This window comes from Sorex fumeus, unplaced genomic scaffold (assembly GCF_029834395.1).
Source record: "Sorex fumeus unplaced genomic scaffold, SorFum_2.1 ptg000094l, whole genome shotgun sequence".
NCBI lineage: Eukaryota > Metazoa > Chordata > Mammalia > Eulipotyphla > Soricidae > Sorex > Sorex fumeus.
The window spans coordinates 14954692-14974166 of NW_026606151.1; the positions used below are offsets into that span (position 1 = coordinate 14954692).

Sequence of the window (19475 nt, forward strand, 5' to 3'; positions counted from 1 at the left end):
TTTCACTTTAGGTAATTCCTAAGCATCAAATCATATATTACATTAGTAAGACATGTTGCATTTAATGAATAAATAAGAAAAAAATGGATGAACACGTCACAGCTGTATGGGGGTAATGGGTGTGATTAATAATATTATGTCCTATAAATAACTTGTTCTGCTTTGGTAAGATCCTACAAGTTGTAACAACTTCAAAATCCTTCACTTCATGATAGTACAGATTTTCTGGACTCACAACTGACCTCACAAGTACACCAACTCCTATTGAGTTTCCTGTCCCTCCTAAACAAAAAAAAAGCCCATGATTTATATTATATATGTATATAATATATATTAATTATCTGAATATAATCTATGAAATTATATGTATATGTTATACACAGTATGCATTCAAAATTCCAAATTATGAATAAAAGCATCATATAGTATTACATCTATATTGTTATATAATATATATTCCATTCCAAATAAGGGATAAAAATCAAGCTTATATTATTTAATATTAAAAATGGAATCATTGAGTAAAGATGGAAAAATTATTTATTTCAGGTGGTAAAATGATCATGGGCACTTTACTATTATTTGAGCTTTTTATTCTACAACTTGTTAGCAATAACTCTTGCTAAATCAAAATTCCCAGATCAAAAATGAAAAACCAATACACTTTTATAAGTAAAGACAATTCCTTGCTTAGTAAACCTCTTTTTAATCAAAATTAAGAATGAAGTTTGATTAAGGATAAATATCTGCAAAAGAGCACATACAAAAAAATAGGGTAAAAACTGGATTACATGGGCTATAGGAAAAGAGAGGACAAATATGATATGTTAGGTAAAATGTGCTTTTTTTCAATAACCAGATATTGTAATATCCTTTTAATATTAAATGGAGGATCTTAAAGTGTAAGAAAGCATGCAAGAAGTTTTACAGAGAAACACATACCTCTCTGGAGTCAAATAAATCAATGAGTGTCCGCTAAATAAACACAACTCCGGTTTTCTAAGATTACATTTTTTCCTGGCTATCTACAAATGTTGCAACACCTTTAAATTTTAAGATTAAGCTGTCAGTTCTTAAGGCAGATTTTCCTGTTCTTAAGTTCCAAGGTGGCTAAGGGTATATAGGGCAGCATTAATTTTCCTACCACATAGCACTGCTCTCTTAATGGCTTAAATTCACTGCCCAGGAGGGGATAAAAAGATACTTCATACAAGTGCCTGGAATTCTGACCCAACTTTAGATTAATAGAGCCTATAAAACATCACACTTGATGCATATGATTCAAAATCTAATCTTGCTCGAACTAAGGCAATTAGGAAGGTAGTTTTTCCATGATGCTAGTCTTTGTGAAGATTTCTAGAACCCCATAAGAGTGCTTAGTCAGATAAATGCTAAAGCAAAAACGGCAGTAGCAACTATAGAAAAAGTAAATGCCATAGAGAGAGATTGTTGGTTTTTTTTTTATAATTACCTAACCCATTAATTTACTATAAAAGCCATATGGTAAAATTAAAATTAAAGGTCACAGCCTGCTTTAGATGCATAAAGTTAAAAATTAGAGAAAGTCATCAACAACTTATTATTCATTAAAATCATTGCATTCAGGAAATCTCTAAAAGCAGATTAGAACTTTGGAACACATGAGAGATTAATTTTTGCCAGTCTAACCCTTGAGAAGTTGGGGTCAGAGAAATAAAATTAATCATAAGTGAACAGGACCGGAGAGATAGTACAGCGGTTAAGGCACTTGCCTTGCATGCAGCTGACCCCAATTTGCACCCAGGTACAATATATGGTCCCCTAAGAACCACCAAGAGGGATTCTTGAGCAAAGATCCAGAAGAAAGCCCTGAGCTTCTTGACGTCAAGCCCAACTGCATCCCCCCAAAAGAAAAAATTGTCATAAATTAATAGTGTTTTATTCCTCCCATCATTGAGAAGAGTGGAATGATTGTTAGAAGTTTTTGTTTTACTACGTCATATACCATAATGTATGTGTGTGTGCTTGAATGTCTTTGAAATTAGCATGCTACTTTTCTAAGATAAACTCCTTAAGGACAGGGATGATTACATGATCCTCTTACATGCAAATTCTTAATAATGGTTATTGGATGCTTCACTCCCCACACATTTTGATTTCCCTTCTGTTTCTTCTTGAAGCAATAAAATTCTCATCATCTAACATGGCGAATAACTTTTCTGTATCTTGACTTTTAATATTCTCAAGTGCTTTTCCATCTGGAGAATCATATAACTTTACATGTATGTTAAAATCAAAAGATAAATTAAAATGCCAATTTTAAGTCAAAGTATAATAAAGATATGTCCTCTTATAATGGACATGAAATATAAACATAATGTATAAAAATAATAAATAATTGAGGGAAATGTAAGAGTATAGCAGGAATAGGAAGTGCTATTTCTCTCTCTCTCAATCCTTATTCTATATTTTCTGATGTTTCATGTGTAACTTTCATGTGTATCAGAGACTATAAAACCCAGTGCCCGGAAGAGAACAGTGCAGAATCTCCTGCCCCCGCGCCTGTCTGTCCTCGCCAGGGCCCCTTAGAGGGGGGTGGGTTGAGTTTCCCTACCAGCCCCAAGCAGAGCTCCAGCAGCCAAAGACCTCCAGAACCAGCAACCACCATGCTGAGACCACTGTTCACATGCATGAAGGTACCGGCAGAGGAACAAAGGCATGCGGGTTCCAGGGTTGAGATCTCCAAGCCTGCTGGAATCGGGGTTGAGTATCCTCCACTCAGATCCTCCATCTTCCAGTAAGCAGGGGTCACACCCACCAACTTGCTCCCTGGCGCCATGTAATCCCATCAACAGCCAAGACCCAGAGACTATAAAACCCAGCACCCGGAAGTGTGTGATCGCTCAAGATCTTATTATCTTATTCTTACTTTGAACAACCTGGCAGGCTACCAAACGTAACCTGCCCACACGGCAGAGTCTGGCAAACTCCCCATGGTGTACCCAATATGCCAAATACCAGTAACAATGATGGGTCTCATTCTCCTAACCCTGAAAGAGCCTTGAATATGGCACTTTTTAAAATCTCAGGGCTAGGACCAAGGAGACGTTACTGGGACCTGCTCGAGGCAATCGAGGAACAACAGGATGATCGTGATTGTGATCATGTGTAACTTTTAAAATATTAACTTCACCTCACAAATTTTGACTGAAATAAGAGCATCCTTCGATAACATGCCACATATAGGTAAAATAGAAAGCCATAATGCAAAATGCAGAGAATATTTAAAGCACAATGTCTTCTGTTGTTTTAAAGGTGCTCTAACCCTGCCTAGTGTCCACACATGACCGTTTCTCTCATTTCCTTTTGGTATAATGAATCACAATCTTTCCTGGCCAGTATGTCTTCCTGAATATGAATAAGAAGTAAAATACCACTTGATGTTTGAAATTATGGGGGTAATCCCAATGACGGAAATGGGTGACTGGCAAAAGGGAAGGGAATACCTGACTAAATACATTCATGAAGATGTCAAAGGTTTATAAAGCCAATATCTGGGAAAGAGAATGTTACAGGTCTACCTGATCATCTCTGGTGAAGAGAGTTTCTCGAAATTATCAGCACCATGGACAATAGAGGGTCATCACTAAAAGGTACGTGCTACTGAGACAGTGACTTTATTCACACTCCTCGGGATGGGTGTATTACTTGAGATGATAGCTAATATTTTCTCAGCAAGAAATTTCAAAGTTGGGAATAGTTCTCTAATTATTGATCTACAAAGCAATCATATGGTACAAGGGTGCCATAGAGATTCTTGATAGAGGAATCTGCCTTCTTCCAGAGACATTTGGTTAATGTTGGGATGTTTTATGGCTTCCTCAATGGGAGATGGAAGTTGCTATTTTATCTAATGTATCAAGGTTATAGATGCTATTAAATGTATGATATTGAATAGAATATTTCCCCAGAACAAGGAATTTTCCAGCTTAAAATGCCAATAATGCCAAGGTTGAAATAGCTTGTAATAGAATAAGAGTAAATAAATTTATGGGTCCAATGTATCACAACACCGGTAAAAGAAAGTTAGAGTATCTGGCTTCCAGGTCTCTTTATGGATTTGATCAAAATAAGTCGTGATGACTCTTTCATCTGTGAAACCGTAATTTATACAATGATAGTAGAATTTTCTCTAAATATCTGCCAATTTGGCTTACCCAATTGACATCTTATGAGGACAAACAGACTTGTAACTACTAATCACCTTTACTGGTTGAAATTTGTAAGACTAAAAAATTAGTAGCAACAATAAAAAAAATCATCTAAAATTTCATTTATTTTGTTTCTCTTAGATTGTGACAATCTTTCATGTGATAAATATATTAAAAAATTTAGACATGAAGAATAGCCTTTCAATTATGGGCTTTCTAGATCAACCCAAGTTTTCTACCTGAAAAACATTATTTTTTTACAGCCATAGTTTAAATAGACACTGAGGCTCCTATTTTAAATTTACAGTGAGACTACACTAGGGTTCACTACTGAGGCTAAAATACATTTTTTAAAACATCATGTTTTTGCCAGTTACATGAACCATTTCAATATGAAGTAGCATTTGGTATTGCAAATAAAATTCTTAAATTTACATTCTATACTAATAACATTACTAATTATTTGGTAGTATAGTTATTTAGGTTTAGCTAATTCTACAAATATACTTTTACACTTGCTTAGTTTTATCTTGCATTCCGAAAACACCTACCAAAGAGAAACCTTTGTTTTCTGATAAACACGTTTTTATATAACAGATATTTTTAAGTGGTTGATGCGATCAAAAAGAATTTTAACATGTTTCCTTTTGAATGTGTCACGATGCTTTTTCTTTGGAAAGTGTCCTTGTCTAGAATGCATGTGAGTTTCTGAGATCCATAATCTTCTGCTGAGATAACAAATAGATGACTACGTCACCCCTGATAGTTGTCTAAGGGAAAGTAGCGAGAAATCAACTTCCTAGGGCCACTTATGCAATTAAAAGCAAGGAATTGCTCTTTACAAGGTATGGGATTAACCTCTGTACACAATGAACCGTCTTGACGGAGCCTCACTCCATACACACAGAGCCCACAGGTATGTGTGATGTGACATGACAAAGTGACAAGAGGAGAATATTGGTTCCCAGTCTCCTCGGCCTGCTAATAACAGGTGTTGGGGAAACATCATTTAACCTCGTCAAGCCTCTCTTTCATCAATTTAATTTGATGATCGTAATGAAGTCAGAAGTTGGCTGCCTCCCTGAGTTACTGTGAAGCACAAAAATTTTGAAAAATTTTAAATCTCTTGGCAAAAGTGTTCAGCAGATGCACGGGGTTAATAATAGGAGTTGGTTATCAAATCTAAGCCAGAGTATTATTTTTATATTAGCATTATCTTATAGCATTAGAAATCACAAAATCTTGTATTTATTTTTATCAGGCAGTCAGCTAAAACAAACAGATCCACTGTACTGTTCTGGCCATTTCAATATCTAAAATGCAAATATTCAATATGTAGTTTGAAAAATATATAGACTTCTAAAATGTACTGCTGAAAACCCGCAGGAAAACCCCAAGACATTCAACTATCTTTAAAAAATGACCTAAGCACCCTGGTTCAGAATTCATTTAAGCTCCAAATGTTTGCAAAGTACAGAAGTACCCCTGGGAGCAGTACAAAAAAAATGCAGGGAGTCACCTATTTCTCCAGTTATATATCTGTGCAAATATAATTATATATCTAAATTTACACAGTGGAAGGTGTTGATTCTTCCCCACCCCAGCTATTAGAGTACCAAATAATGTGGAGGGAGACAGAGAGAGATAAGGCTTCCAGGATTACTTTTGATAACCTCAGCTGAATAGATCATCTCCATGGGACTCACATTTTCATTTAAGCAGGCTCCTTCCTGCTTCTGCTGCTGGTGGGGTCAAACCTCGTCCTGAGCAAGAGTGTGCCCTCGCTGTCCATCTGCCCCAGTGGGGCTGTCAACTGCCAGGTGTCCCTCCGAGACCTGTTTGACCGTGCAGTCATCCTGTCCCACTATATCCATAACCTCTCCGCAGAAATGTTCGCCGAATTTGTAAGTAACACACCTCTGGCTTCATCCAAGAGGGGACCTTCACATAAATAATAGGGGTGTATCATGGTCTAAGGGAGAATACTGCTTGAGACAGCTTTCCAAGAGTTCAATTTACTAGGGCAAAGAAGTCATCAGTTAATAAAACATGGAACAAGAAGAAAATCATAATGATTTTATGGAGTGCCTTTGAAAAATGTCCTTTCCTTCATTTCATTCTTTCCAATATTTCCCACAAAATTTAAACACATGGGTTCATCAGCTTGGACTTCCATTAGAGTACTGCAGAGTGGCTGATACTTAGACAATAGAAATTTATGTTCTCATAGTCAACAAACAGAAGACCAAGGTCAGGGAGTATAACACAAGTCAGGATCTATTGAGAGCTCTCTCAGCTTGCTGTCTTCCCGAGTCCTGGAAAGGAAGGTGGGAGAATAAAAGGAAGTAGTAGGGAGGAGAAAGAGAACTCTCTAGTGTTTTCCTCTGAAGGACACTCATCATTGAATCAGGGCTCCTTCTGATTAGTTCACTGAAACTTAACTCCATAAAGAATCCATCTCTCCAGATGTATTACAATGGGACATCAACAAATGAAATGGGGAGGGAGGAGATAAAGCTGACAAAAAGAGAGCTTTATTTCTCTTTTTTTTTTATCTCTCTTTATCTCTCTCTCTTTATTGCTTGCTTTTCCATGAGGGAAACACAAACCCTGGAAATTCTACACTTCTCACACTGTTAATGTCTATTGAACAAGAATTGCACTATGGCAAACTAGGTGTATTAAACAAAGTCAAAGTAAGCTGAATCCATGTCAGAAAAAAAAAATAAGAACATATCTGAAATGCTACAGTGTAAAGAATTAAAACTACAATGGAAGGACTACATTTAGAGCTGGAATCGATTGTTCTCTTTTCAATTAATACACTTGAAAATGTGTATGTCAACCCTTTCAGGTCAATCAAACAGCACATATTAGATTAGAACTTCAATGGATAATAAATATAATAAAGACCATGGCTCAATATAGTAATAAATACATTTATATAATTCTCTTCCTTATTTTTCTTTCACCATCCATTTTGATTGACTATCTTTTTTCTCTAAATCTGAGTAATATCTGTAAATACAAGTTTTGCTAAAGATTATTTTGCCAATGTGTTAGCTAATTTTTCCCCTATTCTTGGTGCCATGCTTAATATTTCTCGAAATAATGTCTTGTTTTTCTCCTTATTTTTTAATCACAATGAATCTAATTGTATTCAACATCTATAATGAACTTGGTAAGGTACAATGGTATGGTATCAAACCTAAATTATAATATTGTAATGCCAAGTTAGAAAAAATAGCCATTCAGATTTACAGTAAATAAGAGATTAACTGCCTTTAATACACTATAACATTTTGTTTAAATATTGAAGCAAGCTGGTACTTAACACTTTTAATGTTTCATAATTTGATGATGTTAGTATTTACTTTTCAAATAGTAAACAGTGGGAAAGGTGAAAGGAAAGAAAGGAATGGCAAATTAGGGAAGAAATTAACAATTTTTAAAGTTAGATTATAAAAGAAAAAGTTTAACGATCATGGACATAAAAGGTAGAGTGATTCTCTTGATTCTGTAGTTTGAATTTTTCTGAAGCCCTTTTTGCTTTTGGTTTGTTTGGGGATAAAACCCAGAAGTGCTAAGGATGACTCCTGGCTCTGGCTCAGAGATCAATCCTGATGGTGCTGGGTATTGAACCTGGATGGACCAGTCAAGTTAATGCCCCCCCTTCCGCCCCCACAGTACTATCTATTCCATAGCCCTGGATCTCTCATTTAAAAAAAATACTATACATCTGTCAAATGTACCAATATCCTATTAATCAATTTATTTAATGTTGAAATGGATCTAATTAAATGTGCTTGACCATTTCCAGGATAGACGGTATGCCCAGGGCCGAGGTTTTATTACCAAGGCCATCAACAGCTGCCACACCTCTTCTCTCTCTACTCCTGAAGATAAGGAGCAAGCTCAACAGATTCGTGTGAGTTCTTTATCTAGATTTTTCTCCAAACTGACAAAGTACCAAGTATCACCGTGTTGTAGATTATTAGGAGACTGGCAATAGGTAATGGGAATTGCATATTCAGAGAAAAGTGAAGGTTGGGCAAGCAGTCAGAGAAAAATTAATTCACATAATTGACCAGTTCGGAGCAAAATTAAATGTTGATAAACTGCAGCTGCAAAATAAATAAGAGATCTATATGCTCTTCATGCAGACATCACTTTGATTCAATGTCTTATGCCTAGGATCATGTTGATTATAATGTACGAAAGCTGAAAGCATGAACTAAATTGAACTTCCCTATGCAAAATATTAGGCATGATAAAAAAGAAAAGTGTGTGCTTTTATTTATTACTGCTAATAACTCCCCCATAGGCAGCGTTGAATGCTACAGACCACTGAAGCAGTTGACCCATCTCTTCTGAGTTTCCAAGGCTTTCCTTCTGATTCTACTTCCGTTTTCCTAATACCTACTTCTTCATGCTTCACTAAGTCCTCTGCTACTTCTCATTTTCAATGTCTCCCACCAAATCAGGGCCTATCAAACAGTCAGCATTACTTCTCACATCTGCAACTATTGTCACTATTAAGATGGCGTCAAGGTAGGCATATAAAAGTCTAATAATTTATAACAGCTCCAATGTATTATCATTGACAAAAAATGATATTTTTATTATTTATAATCCTTTTTTCTGCCAGAACCACATACTTAACATGATTTAAAATAAACATCCTCATCACATGTATAATTCCCAACAAATAGATTCTGCTCTCTCTTTAGAACTCTGTTAATGTTACCAGAATTCTGAGAAGATAATGAACAATAATTATGGTTATGATATTCATAATGGTGAAATGATGAAAGAAGGTAAATAGGAAAAAGAATTAGAATTTATTGAGTGCTATTCTATTTCCAGACAAATTATAAAATGCTTTTGGTTGGCAATTTACAAATTTGTTTTACAAAGTATTACATTTAATCCTACACACACAAAAAAAAACCCAAATATACAAAGTATTTCTATTTCTCTTGCTGAGAAAATAAAGTTAGATTTGGTGAGTTATGATGTTTTCAGCAGACATGTGGGTGGTAAGCAGGGAGTCTGGACTACCCAGTTCAAAACCTTTGCTCTTAAACTTCCCTCTTAATGGTAATGTCCACTGTCCTAGCACCATTTACTTTTACCTGGCATCTCCGTATTGTATGTTACATTCCCAGCTTTGTACATGTCTCCATTCAAATGTTCAGTTCTCCATTCTTTTCTCAAACTGCTAGAACTCACTATGTTCACAGGCACACGGCATAAGCAAGCATTTTAACGCAGTGATCAGTTCCTTGGGTTTTCATGCACCAGGCTGCTACCAGTACACTGAGCAAGAGAGACTAGGCAAAAACCTTCATGCGAATTCCACTCCTGCTGCTGTTATTGGAAAGAGCACTGTACCATGTCATTCACCTGCACAGGCCAATAAAGCAGACTTTTCTAAGAGCAACATCAAAGCAGGAGGAGATGTAGATTGAAAAATACTCTGTTTATGAATACATTGTTCATTCTCTTTGCTCTGACACACAAATGAATGTATTAATACACAATTTCCATTATTAATATGAATAAGACTTTGGGTTTTTAAAAATGGGCCTTTGTCATTGTCCCTTATAGGATCTATCTTCCTAAATCAGATAAAATAGGTACTACATAGTAAGTTCCAACAGTAATCTTTGGTGTCTCCCAAGAAAGAAAAAAAAATAGATAAAAGAACTTAGGGAGTGAGGGTTGATAGAATTTCAGAAGGAAAACAAAATTCTTCATATGATAAACTAGATCTCCCATTAGGAGTATTTATTTATATGTACCAGGGTATCTTTTTAATTTTAACAAACTATAAGCCAATGGTGCAAATTATATATTTTTGCAATGCTTATCACCTATCAACTTTTCACATGCACAAAGAAATGAAAAAAAAAGTATTTTTGGTCAACTGTAGGAGCTAAAATCACATGTAATTACATTCACTGTATGTTTATTTGCATGATATTTGCCACACGGTACATTAGCAAGAGGACCTTCTGAGCGTGATTCTCAGCATGCTGCGTGCCTGGAATGTCCCTCTCTATCACCTCGTTATGGAAGTGCGTGGGATGCAAGAAGCTCCGGATGCAATCCTCTCCAGAGCCATCGAGATTGAGGAGCAAAACAAACGCCTTCTCGAGGGCATGGAGAAGATCGTGGGCCAGGTAAGCAGAATCCTGATGCTTCCTTGTCTTCTTTTTCAAAGAGGTGACCTGTGTGGTGAGAGCTGTTTGGAAATTGCTGGCTTTGTAAAAGCACAACATTCAGGCAACCCATTTTCTAGATTGCTATTAAGAAAAGCAAAAGCACAGTGACTTACAGTGATAGTCTACTGTAAGACTCTTAGCAGTCTACTGCAATATTTGACAGGTGTAGCCTTCCCAAACACTTCCTAGAAGTGATTGGGAAAATGGCAAAATAGTTCATATTTTCGGGGCTGGAGCAATAGTACAGTGGGTAGGGCATTTGCCTTGCAAGCGGTCAACCTGGATTCGATCCCGGCATCCCATATGGTTCCCCGAGCACCACCAGGAGTAACTCCTAAGTGCAGAGCCAGGAGTAACTGCTGAGCATCACTGGATGTGACCCCAAAAAGCAAAAAAAAATTTAAATATGAAAATATGAAATATTTTATATTTTAAATATTAAATTATGAAATATTTTCAAGGGAAAGAAAACTAGAAAACAGAATCTGCAGGATGAATCTTTCTCTCAATTAACAGTGGACACTCCCTACTTATATACCTTCTCTTTTCTCCCCAAACTGTGAAGAGAGAACGGGAAGGAGAGAACATAACATCAAAGACAGGTTGATTTCTATTTCCCCCTTTTGTATGTATTTGTCAGGAAGGAAAGAGGTTGAACGGAGGAGGCCAAGGTATCCACAGTGTGTCACAAGCAGTTTGTTTCAGTGAGCCCAACAAAGAAGAGGGTACATCTTTTCTGAAATAATTTTTATTTTGCAATTTACGAAAAGTTGTCTCATCTAAATTTGTTTTGCTTGGGGCTCCAAATCAAAATACATACATATCATTAGATTTCATTTCCCCAAATAGTATGTCATATTTTGGTGAATACAGACAATAATGCATCTCAATTTTCGATGGGGCGATTTCAGCATGAGAGAGGTAACATCGAAACAGCTTTCAAGGGTCTCAGAAATAATGTATTATCTAAAGGAAAATATATGATTACAGTACTAATAATAGGAGCAATTTTATATTTCTCATATTGTGTACAAAGTACATGTCATCTTCTGTCATTTTGTCATTTCATAGAAGAAGATCTCCAACAAAAGTACAAATCATATTTTAACCTAGAGACATGAAATAAATGCGTGGATTTTCAAGTTATTTTCTACATGACTGTGGGCCTACTTTCTGAGGTCACTCATTTGTTCTAGAACACCACTTCATTTTCTGGTTCATTTTAAAAACCATTCATTTATACTTGTTTCTTGCACAGTGAAATTTGTTTTAGTCCTCAAGTATCAAACGTCATAAAGGAAAGCAATAAGCATGCAAGCACACACAGACAGAGATGTACATAGCACACATGAGCACATGCATGTGCACGCACGCACGCACACACACACACACACACACACACACCACATACACCACTTCAATAGTGATTTTCAGATTTAAATAATGTTCTTCTTTGCAGAATAAAGTTAAAACATGGCCTAAAGTCATCCCATGTTTGTAGCAGGGAACTCTCCAACCTGGTTTCACAACTGATGACAGATTTCTCAGATGTGCAGGAATCTCAGAGTACTAATGGAGTATTAAGACAAAGATATAAAGCTCATCCTTCAGGCTACCCAGTATTCTTCTGTTATCACAATCTCCTGTCCACCTTTCCAATCATCCTTTACTATACAGGATGGGGCTGCTATCCACACCTCCACATCTCATAGCTACCTTCTCCAGTACCTCCCATCCCAGAGACCTCCAGGGAAAGCAGTTAGACATCATAGAAATTTTAAAATTATCTATCTGTGGTGGACAGATAGTATATATCCCCTTGGCACTATAGCAGCTTACATTAAGGTAAAGATAAAAGGTAAAGGTCCTCCCGTTGTTCATCGATTTGCTCGAGCAGGCCCAGTAACGTCTCCATTGGAGACTTTGTTGTTACTGTGTTTGGCATATCAAATACGTCACGGGGAGCTTGCCAGGCTCTGCCGGGCAGGCGAGATACTCTCGATAGCTTGCCGAGCTCTCCGAGAGGGGCAGAGGAATCGAACTTGGGTCAGCCATGTTGGCCGCGTGCAAGGCAAATGCCCTGCCGCTGTGCTATTGCTCCAGCCCCTTACATTAGTCAATAGATTACCTGCACTCTAAAATATCAAATACAATCCTCATTCCATCAAAGTTTTTGGTACATATTCTATATAGGGGATATAATTATATCCCCTGGAGTGATAGCAGGGCTGAAGCATTAGCACAGCGGGGAGGGCATTTGCCTTGCACGCAGCCAACCCAGGTTCGATTCCTTCACCCCTCTCAGAGAGCCCAGCAAGCTACCAAGAGTATCCCGGCTGCATGGCAGAGCCTGGCTAGCTCCCTGTGGTGTATTCAATATGCCAAAAACAGTAACAAGTCTCACAATGGAGACGTTACTGTTGCCCACTCGAGCAAATTGGTGAACAACCGGAGGACAGTGCTACAATGAAAAGACCAAAATAATTATATTAAAGCAGAAAACAATAGGCACAATTTTGGTGACCTTTCAAGAGAAATAAAGTACATAGAGCACATGTGAGACAAGAGTCAGGATATGACTTCCCCAAATAGAATTGAGATCAACGCCTAATAGAATTGAGATCAACGCCTCTTTCATCCCTTAATTCACATCTGTATTAAAATCACAACTTTCTGGTTCCCCATCTCTTTACTCCTACACAAACAAGATTGATCTGTGGTCACATCCATTTGAGAAAACTTACATAGATTTCAGGTTACTGAAAATAACCAATGTAATTATTCATGACTCTGGAGTTGTATTTTCATCTTCATTCAGCAATTAGGAGAAATGAAGATAAACAAAGGCCAATAATACTAATAAAACATCATGATCTTTTTGGTGCTCAGGTTCATCCCGGAATAAGAGAAAATGAAATCTACTCTGTGTGGTCAGGACTCCCTTCTCTGCAGATGGACGATGAGGACGCCCGACTCTTTGCTTTCTATAACCTGCTTCACTGCCTACGCCGGGATTCGCATAAGATTGACAATTATCTCAAGCTCCTGAAGTGCCGAATGATCTATGACAGCAAATGCTAAGCCCACATCCATTCCATCTATTTCTGAGCTGGTTCTTAATGATCCATCCCTTATAAGCTTCTTTTAGTTTTATAGCTTTTTAATGCATGCTTGGGGGTAATGGGTCTCATCTTAAAAAATAAAAACTGACTCCTCAGAGACGTCAAACTCTAAAAAGGCAATTTGTCAAAGTTTCTTGTTTTCACTTTGTGAAATACATCGCTGCCATGAAGAAACTCCTATTAAAATGTGTCACAAGTTTGTCACAAATAGCATAAACTGGCATTGCAAATAAGACAATTAACAGCTTACTTTAGCATCATAGCAAATGATAGTGAGTCAGGTTGTTAGAATCAAAGAATTAGATGATTATCACTTGTGTGGGTCATACTTCCAAGAGACTCAATTCTCAGGATTCTTTATGAAAGTCAGCCACATAACTATTAGCTTACATTTTAAGAATTATGACCCAGAATGTAAGATTAGGAAACTAAACTATCATGTACCCAAATAACATGATTTTTACTCAACAGTCTCAAAATTAGAAGGAAAGCTGCCTTCATCCATTGTACTGTAACAAATACCACAAGCAAAATACCACAATCAAAAATAATTTATTTTTTATAGTTCTGGAGACCGGAACTTTAAGATTCAGGTATTAGTATAATCAGGTGAGGGTCGCCTTCCAGGTCATAGAAGAAGGCCTAGGGAGTTCTATGGGTCTAGTTGAATCATGAAGAATTCTATGCTCTTAATGTCATACCCTTTCAAAGGTCCCCACCAACAAATACCATTGTCTTCAGAGCATAAGTTTTTAACATATGAATTGGGAAGTGCACAGATTCATACTATTTCAGACACAGACATGAATGTTTTGATCATTCTCCTGTAGCTGTCTTCAACCATGTTCCACTGAACTATTGCCTCAGCATCATGGACACATCCAATATTCTAATCATTCTGGGTTTAACAAGTCCATGAAGGTCAAATTTTAACTCTGCATTAAACCCAACTTACTGAACACTTTACTTCTCTCTATTTTAGTTCAAGGGGTGACGATCACTGTGGTTTATTTATTTATTTGATATTTTTAATGAATCACCATGAGATACAGTTACAGACTTACAAACTTTTGTGATTACTTTTCAATCATACAATCCCTCCATCAGTACCCATCCCTCCACCAGTGCCCATTCTCCACCAGCAATGTTTCCAGTATACCTCTCACAACCCCACCAACCCCCACAATCCCTGCCTGCCTCTGTGACAGACACATTCCCTTTTACTCTCTCTCTCCTTTTGGGTGTTATGGTTTGCGATTTACAATAATCAGAATCTGGGAAAAAAATGCTGTGGTCAATTTTTAAAGCATTTTTCTCCTTCCCTCTTATATTCCTTTGGAAGGAAGATGAAGAGATATGAAAAATTGGAGGACATCACTGTCTTGTGTTGAGTGACTGAGAACTTCTTGTAGTTAGTTGACAGGAACTAACCTTTAATTCCCCTCTAACAGGTAAATGTCTTTATGGTGAGGTTTTTTCTGCTTTTCTAGCATATCCTTGGGATGGTTTCTTAACAGGGGAAATGTTCTGGAGTGATTCTTCTATCCACCCCATAGCTCTGCCTTCTGTAGTATCCTCACAATCTCTACAAGCCCCATACTGGAGAAAATTTGCTTAATGTCAGCCAACTACCAGCTGATCTAGAGGAAATTCATGCACCATAACAACTGGGCAGCGATTATACCGAAGCTCTTCTGACCTCTATCTATGTCTTCTGACAGTTCTCTTTGTCCTGTTCACGTAGACCCAGAACAGAAATTTGGATCCATAAGCAGACATTAACCTAAGAAATAAAATGTCAGTCTCTCCTGCTTTTAGTACAAGAGAGCAGTAACCTCTACCATAATTATCCTAAGTCATACCTACAAATACTTCCCAAGAAGTTACTGAATTATGACACTCTGCTTGGGTAGCCTTCCTGGAGAAGTGCCTGAATTAGAGTAGCTAATTGTTCTACTGCTTCTGAATAACCAGGGTGATGGGTGAATCTCTGATACCTCTCCTTAAAAGGCAGTGATATTGTCAAGCTGTTTGTACAGATATTTTCAGCAGTTTCAGGGCATCAGAAGACACTGCAAGATAATCACAGTGGGAAATGTTCCATCAGTATCTTGTTAGAAATCAAACAATCAGGTGTAGTGGGAAAAAAATGAAGGGAAAGAAAGGAAGAAGGAGTTGGAGTGAAAGGAAAACAAGAAGGGAAGTAAAAGATTTCAATTTAGGGCCAGAGAGAAAGTACAGTATGAATAGAGCCTTGTATACCAGGTTCAATCCTTCGGCATCCAATATGGTCCCCTGAGCACCATCAAGAATAATTCCTGAATGCAGAACCAGAAGTAACCAACCCCTGAGTATCGCTGGGTGTGGCCCCAAGAAAACAAAGGAAACATATGGTGTTGAGGGCTGGGGAAATAGCTCAAAGGATTGGAGCAGATGCTTTGCGTGCTGTTCAACCTCCATAACTGCACACCCCCTCAAAAACTGCCAATAGAGACCCCTGAAGACCAACCCAGCAAAAGCCCCCACAATGCAATGGGGCGTGGCCAAAACAGAAAACAAAATGAATAACATTTAGGCATGAGACATGAAATATTATTAAAATAGACATTTGTGGAAGACAACTTTTTACAACCCAAGAGAAAATATCTCTTATATTCCTCTTCCTCTACTTTCCTCCTTCTTTTATGATTTCTCTTTTATTGAGAGTATCCACTGGCCTCAGTCACTGATGGGCAATAGTACTTGAGAAGAGCAGGACCTGCCATTCCTTCTGACTGGCGATGAAGGGAAATTTCTTCGGCCATGCAAAGAAGCATTTTCCATGTGTACAGGAACTCTGTCCAGAAAACCCAATTTCTTCCCTTATAACCGGGGTTATTTTTGTCTGCATCCTGGTTCTGCCTCTACATGTCATGACCCAAACCTTTCAGAACACAACAGAATACTCTGCCCCCAACCAATCTATCAATCTCTCTTTCTGCTCCTGGAGGCATGCAAAATGTCAACTTTCTCATATTTCAGCTTTCTTCTTGTAAAAGGCATGAAAGTATGAGAAAAACCTCCATGCACTTTCTAAGTCAGTTATTGCTGAAAACATCTAATATTATTGTTACCTACTTCCCTCTCTTTCCTCCAATTTCAGACATTTCCAACAGAGAGGCTAGCATTTAACAGGGGTGAAATTTGGCAATAAATGACAATGCAATTGTAAGACACCTAAGTTCACCACTCTCCCACAACACACCTTCGTGTATTCTTCTCTTTTTAAGCCGAGCACAAATTGAAAGCTTCGCATCAACATCCGAGGCAGTGATATTAAAAGGCCTTTCCCTTTGTGACCATGACATATAAACTGAATGCTGAAGTTTTCAGACAGGATTGTATAGAGCCATGGGAGTTCTGTACAGTCAGCAAGGAGAGAAGCTAGGGAGATGACAGACGGGAAGACTGTAACAATCACTTCTCTTCCGTCTGCCAAGAGCCTATTTTCCCCCTCCGTTACAGATTTCCATGTAAGACTATATTTGAAGACATCATCCTGCTAAAGCAAGCATACTAACGTCAATAACAACACAGAAACAAATAAAATGCCCTTGAAATTCACTAACTGCGTGGGTTAGTAACTCATGGGTTACATGAACCATAAGGACTAAAGGGAAAAAAATTATTTAATGTCTTCTAAAAGTTTGCCCGTAAGTTGTAGAAAAGCAGAGGGTAACAGAAACATGCAAATTGCTCTGCTTTAGGGTAGAAAAAAATCACAGAGCCATACATACTAAATTGCAGTGGTGAGTGATAGGACAGTAAGGAGACATCTGAATGGAAAAACAGGGCATTTTTTTCCCTGGAGTGACATGATTGTGTTGCAGTTTTGAAAGTTTGATGAACAACAACAACAAAAAAATTAAAAGACAGCATATGAGTTAATTCATTTCGAACCCTTTAATGAGGTGGATACTTTCTGCAGCCTGAGCAAGAAGGAATAAGATCTTATTACAGATAGTATCACAAGGTAGCAACAAATAATCAAGTTTGGCCCAAACACAGAAATTATTCATTATTTTATCAGGCATAGAATAGCTCTCATTACTGTGTCCTCTTGATGGATTTGGTTTATGGGACTGTTTTATGGGTTTATAGGACTGTTGATGCATTGTGGGACATCATTTGTGCCAGTTTGGAGAATTTGTTTTTATTCTACTAAGCATTGGGAAACCGGTCCATCTTTGAACATAGAAACAATATGTCCAAATTGGCAAATAGAGACCTTATATGGTTTGGAGGACTGTGAGAGTGTGTAACTGGTAGTCTAAAAGAAGATATCCACAAACAAAGGTAAATATTATTCTGACACTCTCAAGGAAAAATCAGAGAGTGCTGTAAGCAGAAAGAAGCAAAGGAGAAGAGAAACACAAAAACACTCCAGGGACAGTATAAAGCAGTGGTAGAAGTCAAAAAGACATCCAAGTACATGAAACCAGATGAGGAGAGATGAGAAGAATAGAAACAGAGAGAATAAGTTAAGGTTGTGTCCAGAGGCATCTTAATTTTATTTTCCTGTTTTTCATCAACTTTGTACCAGAAACATATAAAAGGTTATTGGAGAAAATATCAGAAATGAGTACACTCAAAAATCTCCCCTAAACTATGTCAGATACTGGAACAAAGGCAGTTAAACTACTTAGTAATGACACATTGTAAGTTGCTAGTCCCTGCCCTTAAATAGGATAAACATTGTAAATCACAGTGGATGTCTAAAAATCAAGTGAAGACAACTCATTTCTTTACAAAGTCAGCCAATGCAAAAGCTAAATAAAATGTAGGTAATTCTTTCCTTTCAATATGTGCCAATTTTCTCCAAGAGTTTCTTACTTTCATTCTGAATCTACCTATTTCCTCTCCCTTCATTGTTTTACTCTCAGCAGATGGTCAGTTAATGGCTAATCAAAGAAATAATTAAAATGTACCACCCCTAAGATAATATTCATCTGTAAGGACTCTTGAAACTGCAAAGCTTTTTAATCCTTTACAAAGAAAATGTTAATAGTGGAATGGTTCTTCCCCCATCATCTTTCAGTAATACCCAGTAGACAAACATACACAACCCCACTGCTTAGAAATATTCTGAAATAATTATCACCTATTTGGATAGGAAAGCTAGGAAAAACAAATGGAGCAATGAAAGAGGTTTAGAAAGTAATGAGTGGACAAGTAGAAGTCATAATATTTCTTTTAAAAACAGATATAGGCACTGGACAAGAACTGAGTGTTGAAAGTAGGTAAAGGGATACACATGACAACCTATTAGTATCTGTATTGAGAACTACAATGCCCAAGACAGAGGCGGGAGGAGGAAGAGAGAGAGAGAGAGAGAGAGAGAGAGAGAGAGAGAGAGAGAGAGAGAGAGAAGGAGGGAGAGAAGGAGGGAGAGAGGGAGAGAGGAAGAGCGGGAGAGAGGGAGAGGGAGAGAAAGAGAGAGACACACAGAGACAGACAGAGAGAAAAGTGCCTGCCATAGAGGCAGGCAGTGGGTGGGAAGTGGGAGTGATAGGAAGGAATTTGGGGATGCTGGTGCTGGGAAATGTATACTAGTGGAGGGATGGGAACACTGTATGACTAAAACGTAATTATGAAAAGGTCTATCTCACAGTGATTCAATGAAAAGGAAGGAAGGAAGGATGGAAGGAAGGAAGGAAGGAAGGAAGGAAGGAAGGAAGGAAGGAAGGAAGGAAGGAAGGGGAAGGGAAGGGAAGGGAAGGGAAGGGAAGGGAAGGGAAGGGAAGGGAAGGGAAGGGAAGGGAAGGGAAGGGAAGGGAAGGGAAGGGAAGGAGGGAGGGAAGAAAGGAAGGAATGAAGGAAGGAAGGAAGGAAACAGATTTAGGTGGCAGACGTCTAGCACAATGAGTTGAGAGCATCATGTTTTACATAAGGGAGAG

General features: G+C 37.7%; 1 protein-coding gene across 1 annotated transcript; it reads left to right on the forward strand.

The window, feature by feature from the left end:
• Window positions 1-3585: 3585 nt before the first annotated feature.
• On the forward strand, window positions 3586-13639 carry PRL (prolactin). The gene is made up of 5 exons (XM_056132605.1): window positions 3586-3632; window positions 5910-6094; window positions 8011-8118; window positions 10196-10375; window positions 13307-13639. Exons 1-5 carry the CDS (start codon window positions 3605-3607, stop codon window positions 13496-13498), a joined length of 693 nt encoding a protein of 230 aa, XP_055988580.1. The 5' UTR covers window positions 3586-3604; the 3' UTR covers window positions 13499-13639.
• The last annotated feature ends 5836 nt before the right edge of the window (window positions 13640-19475 follow it).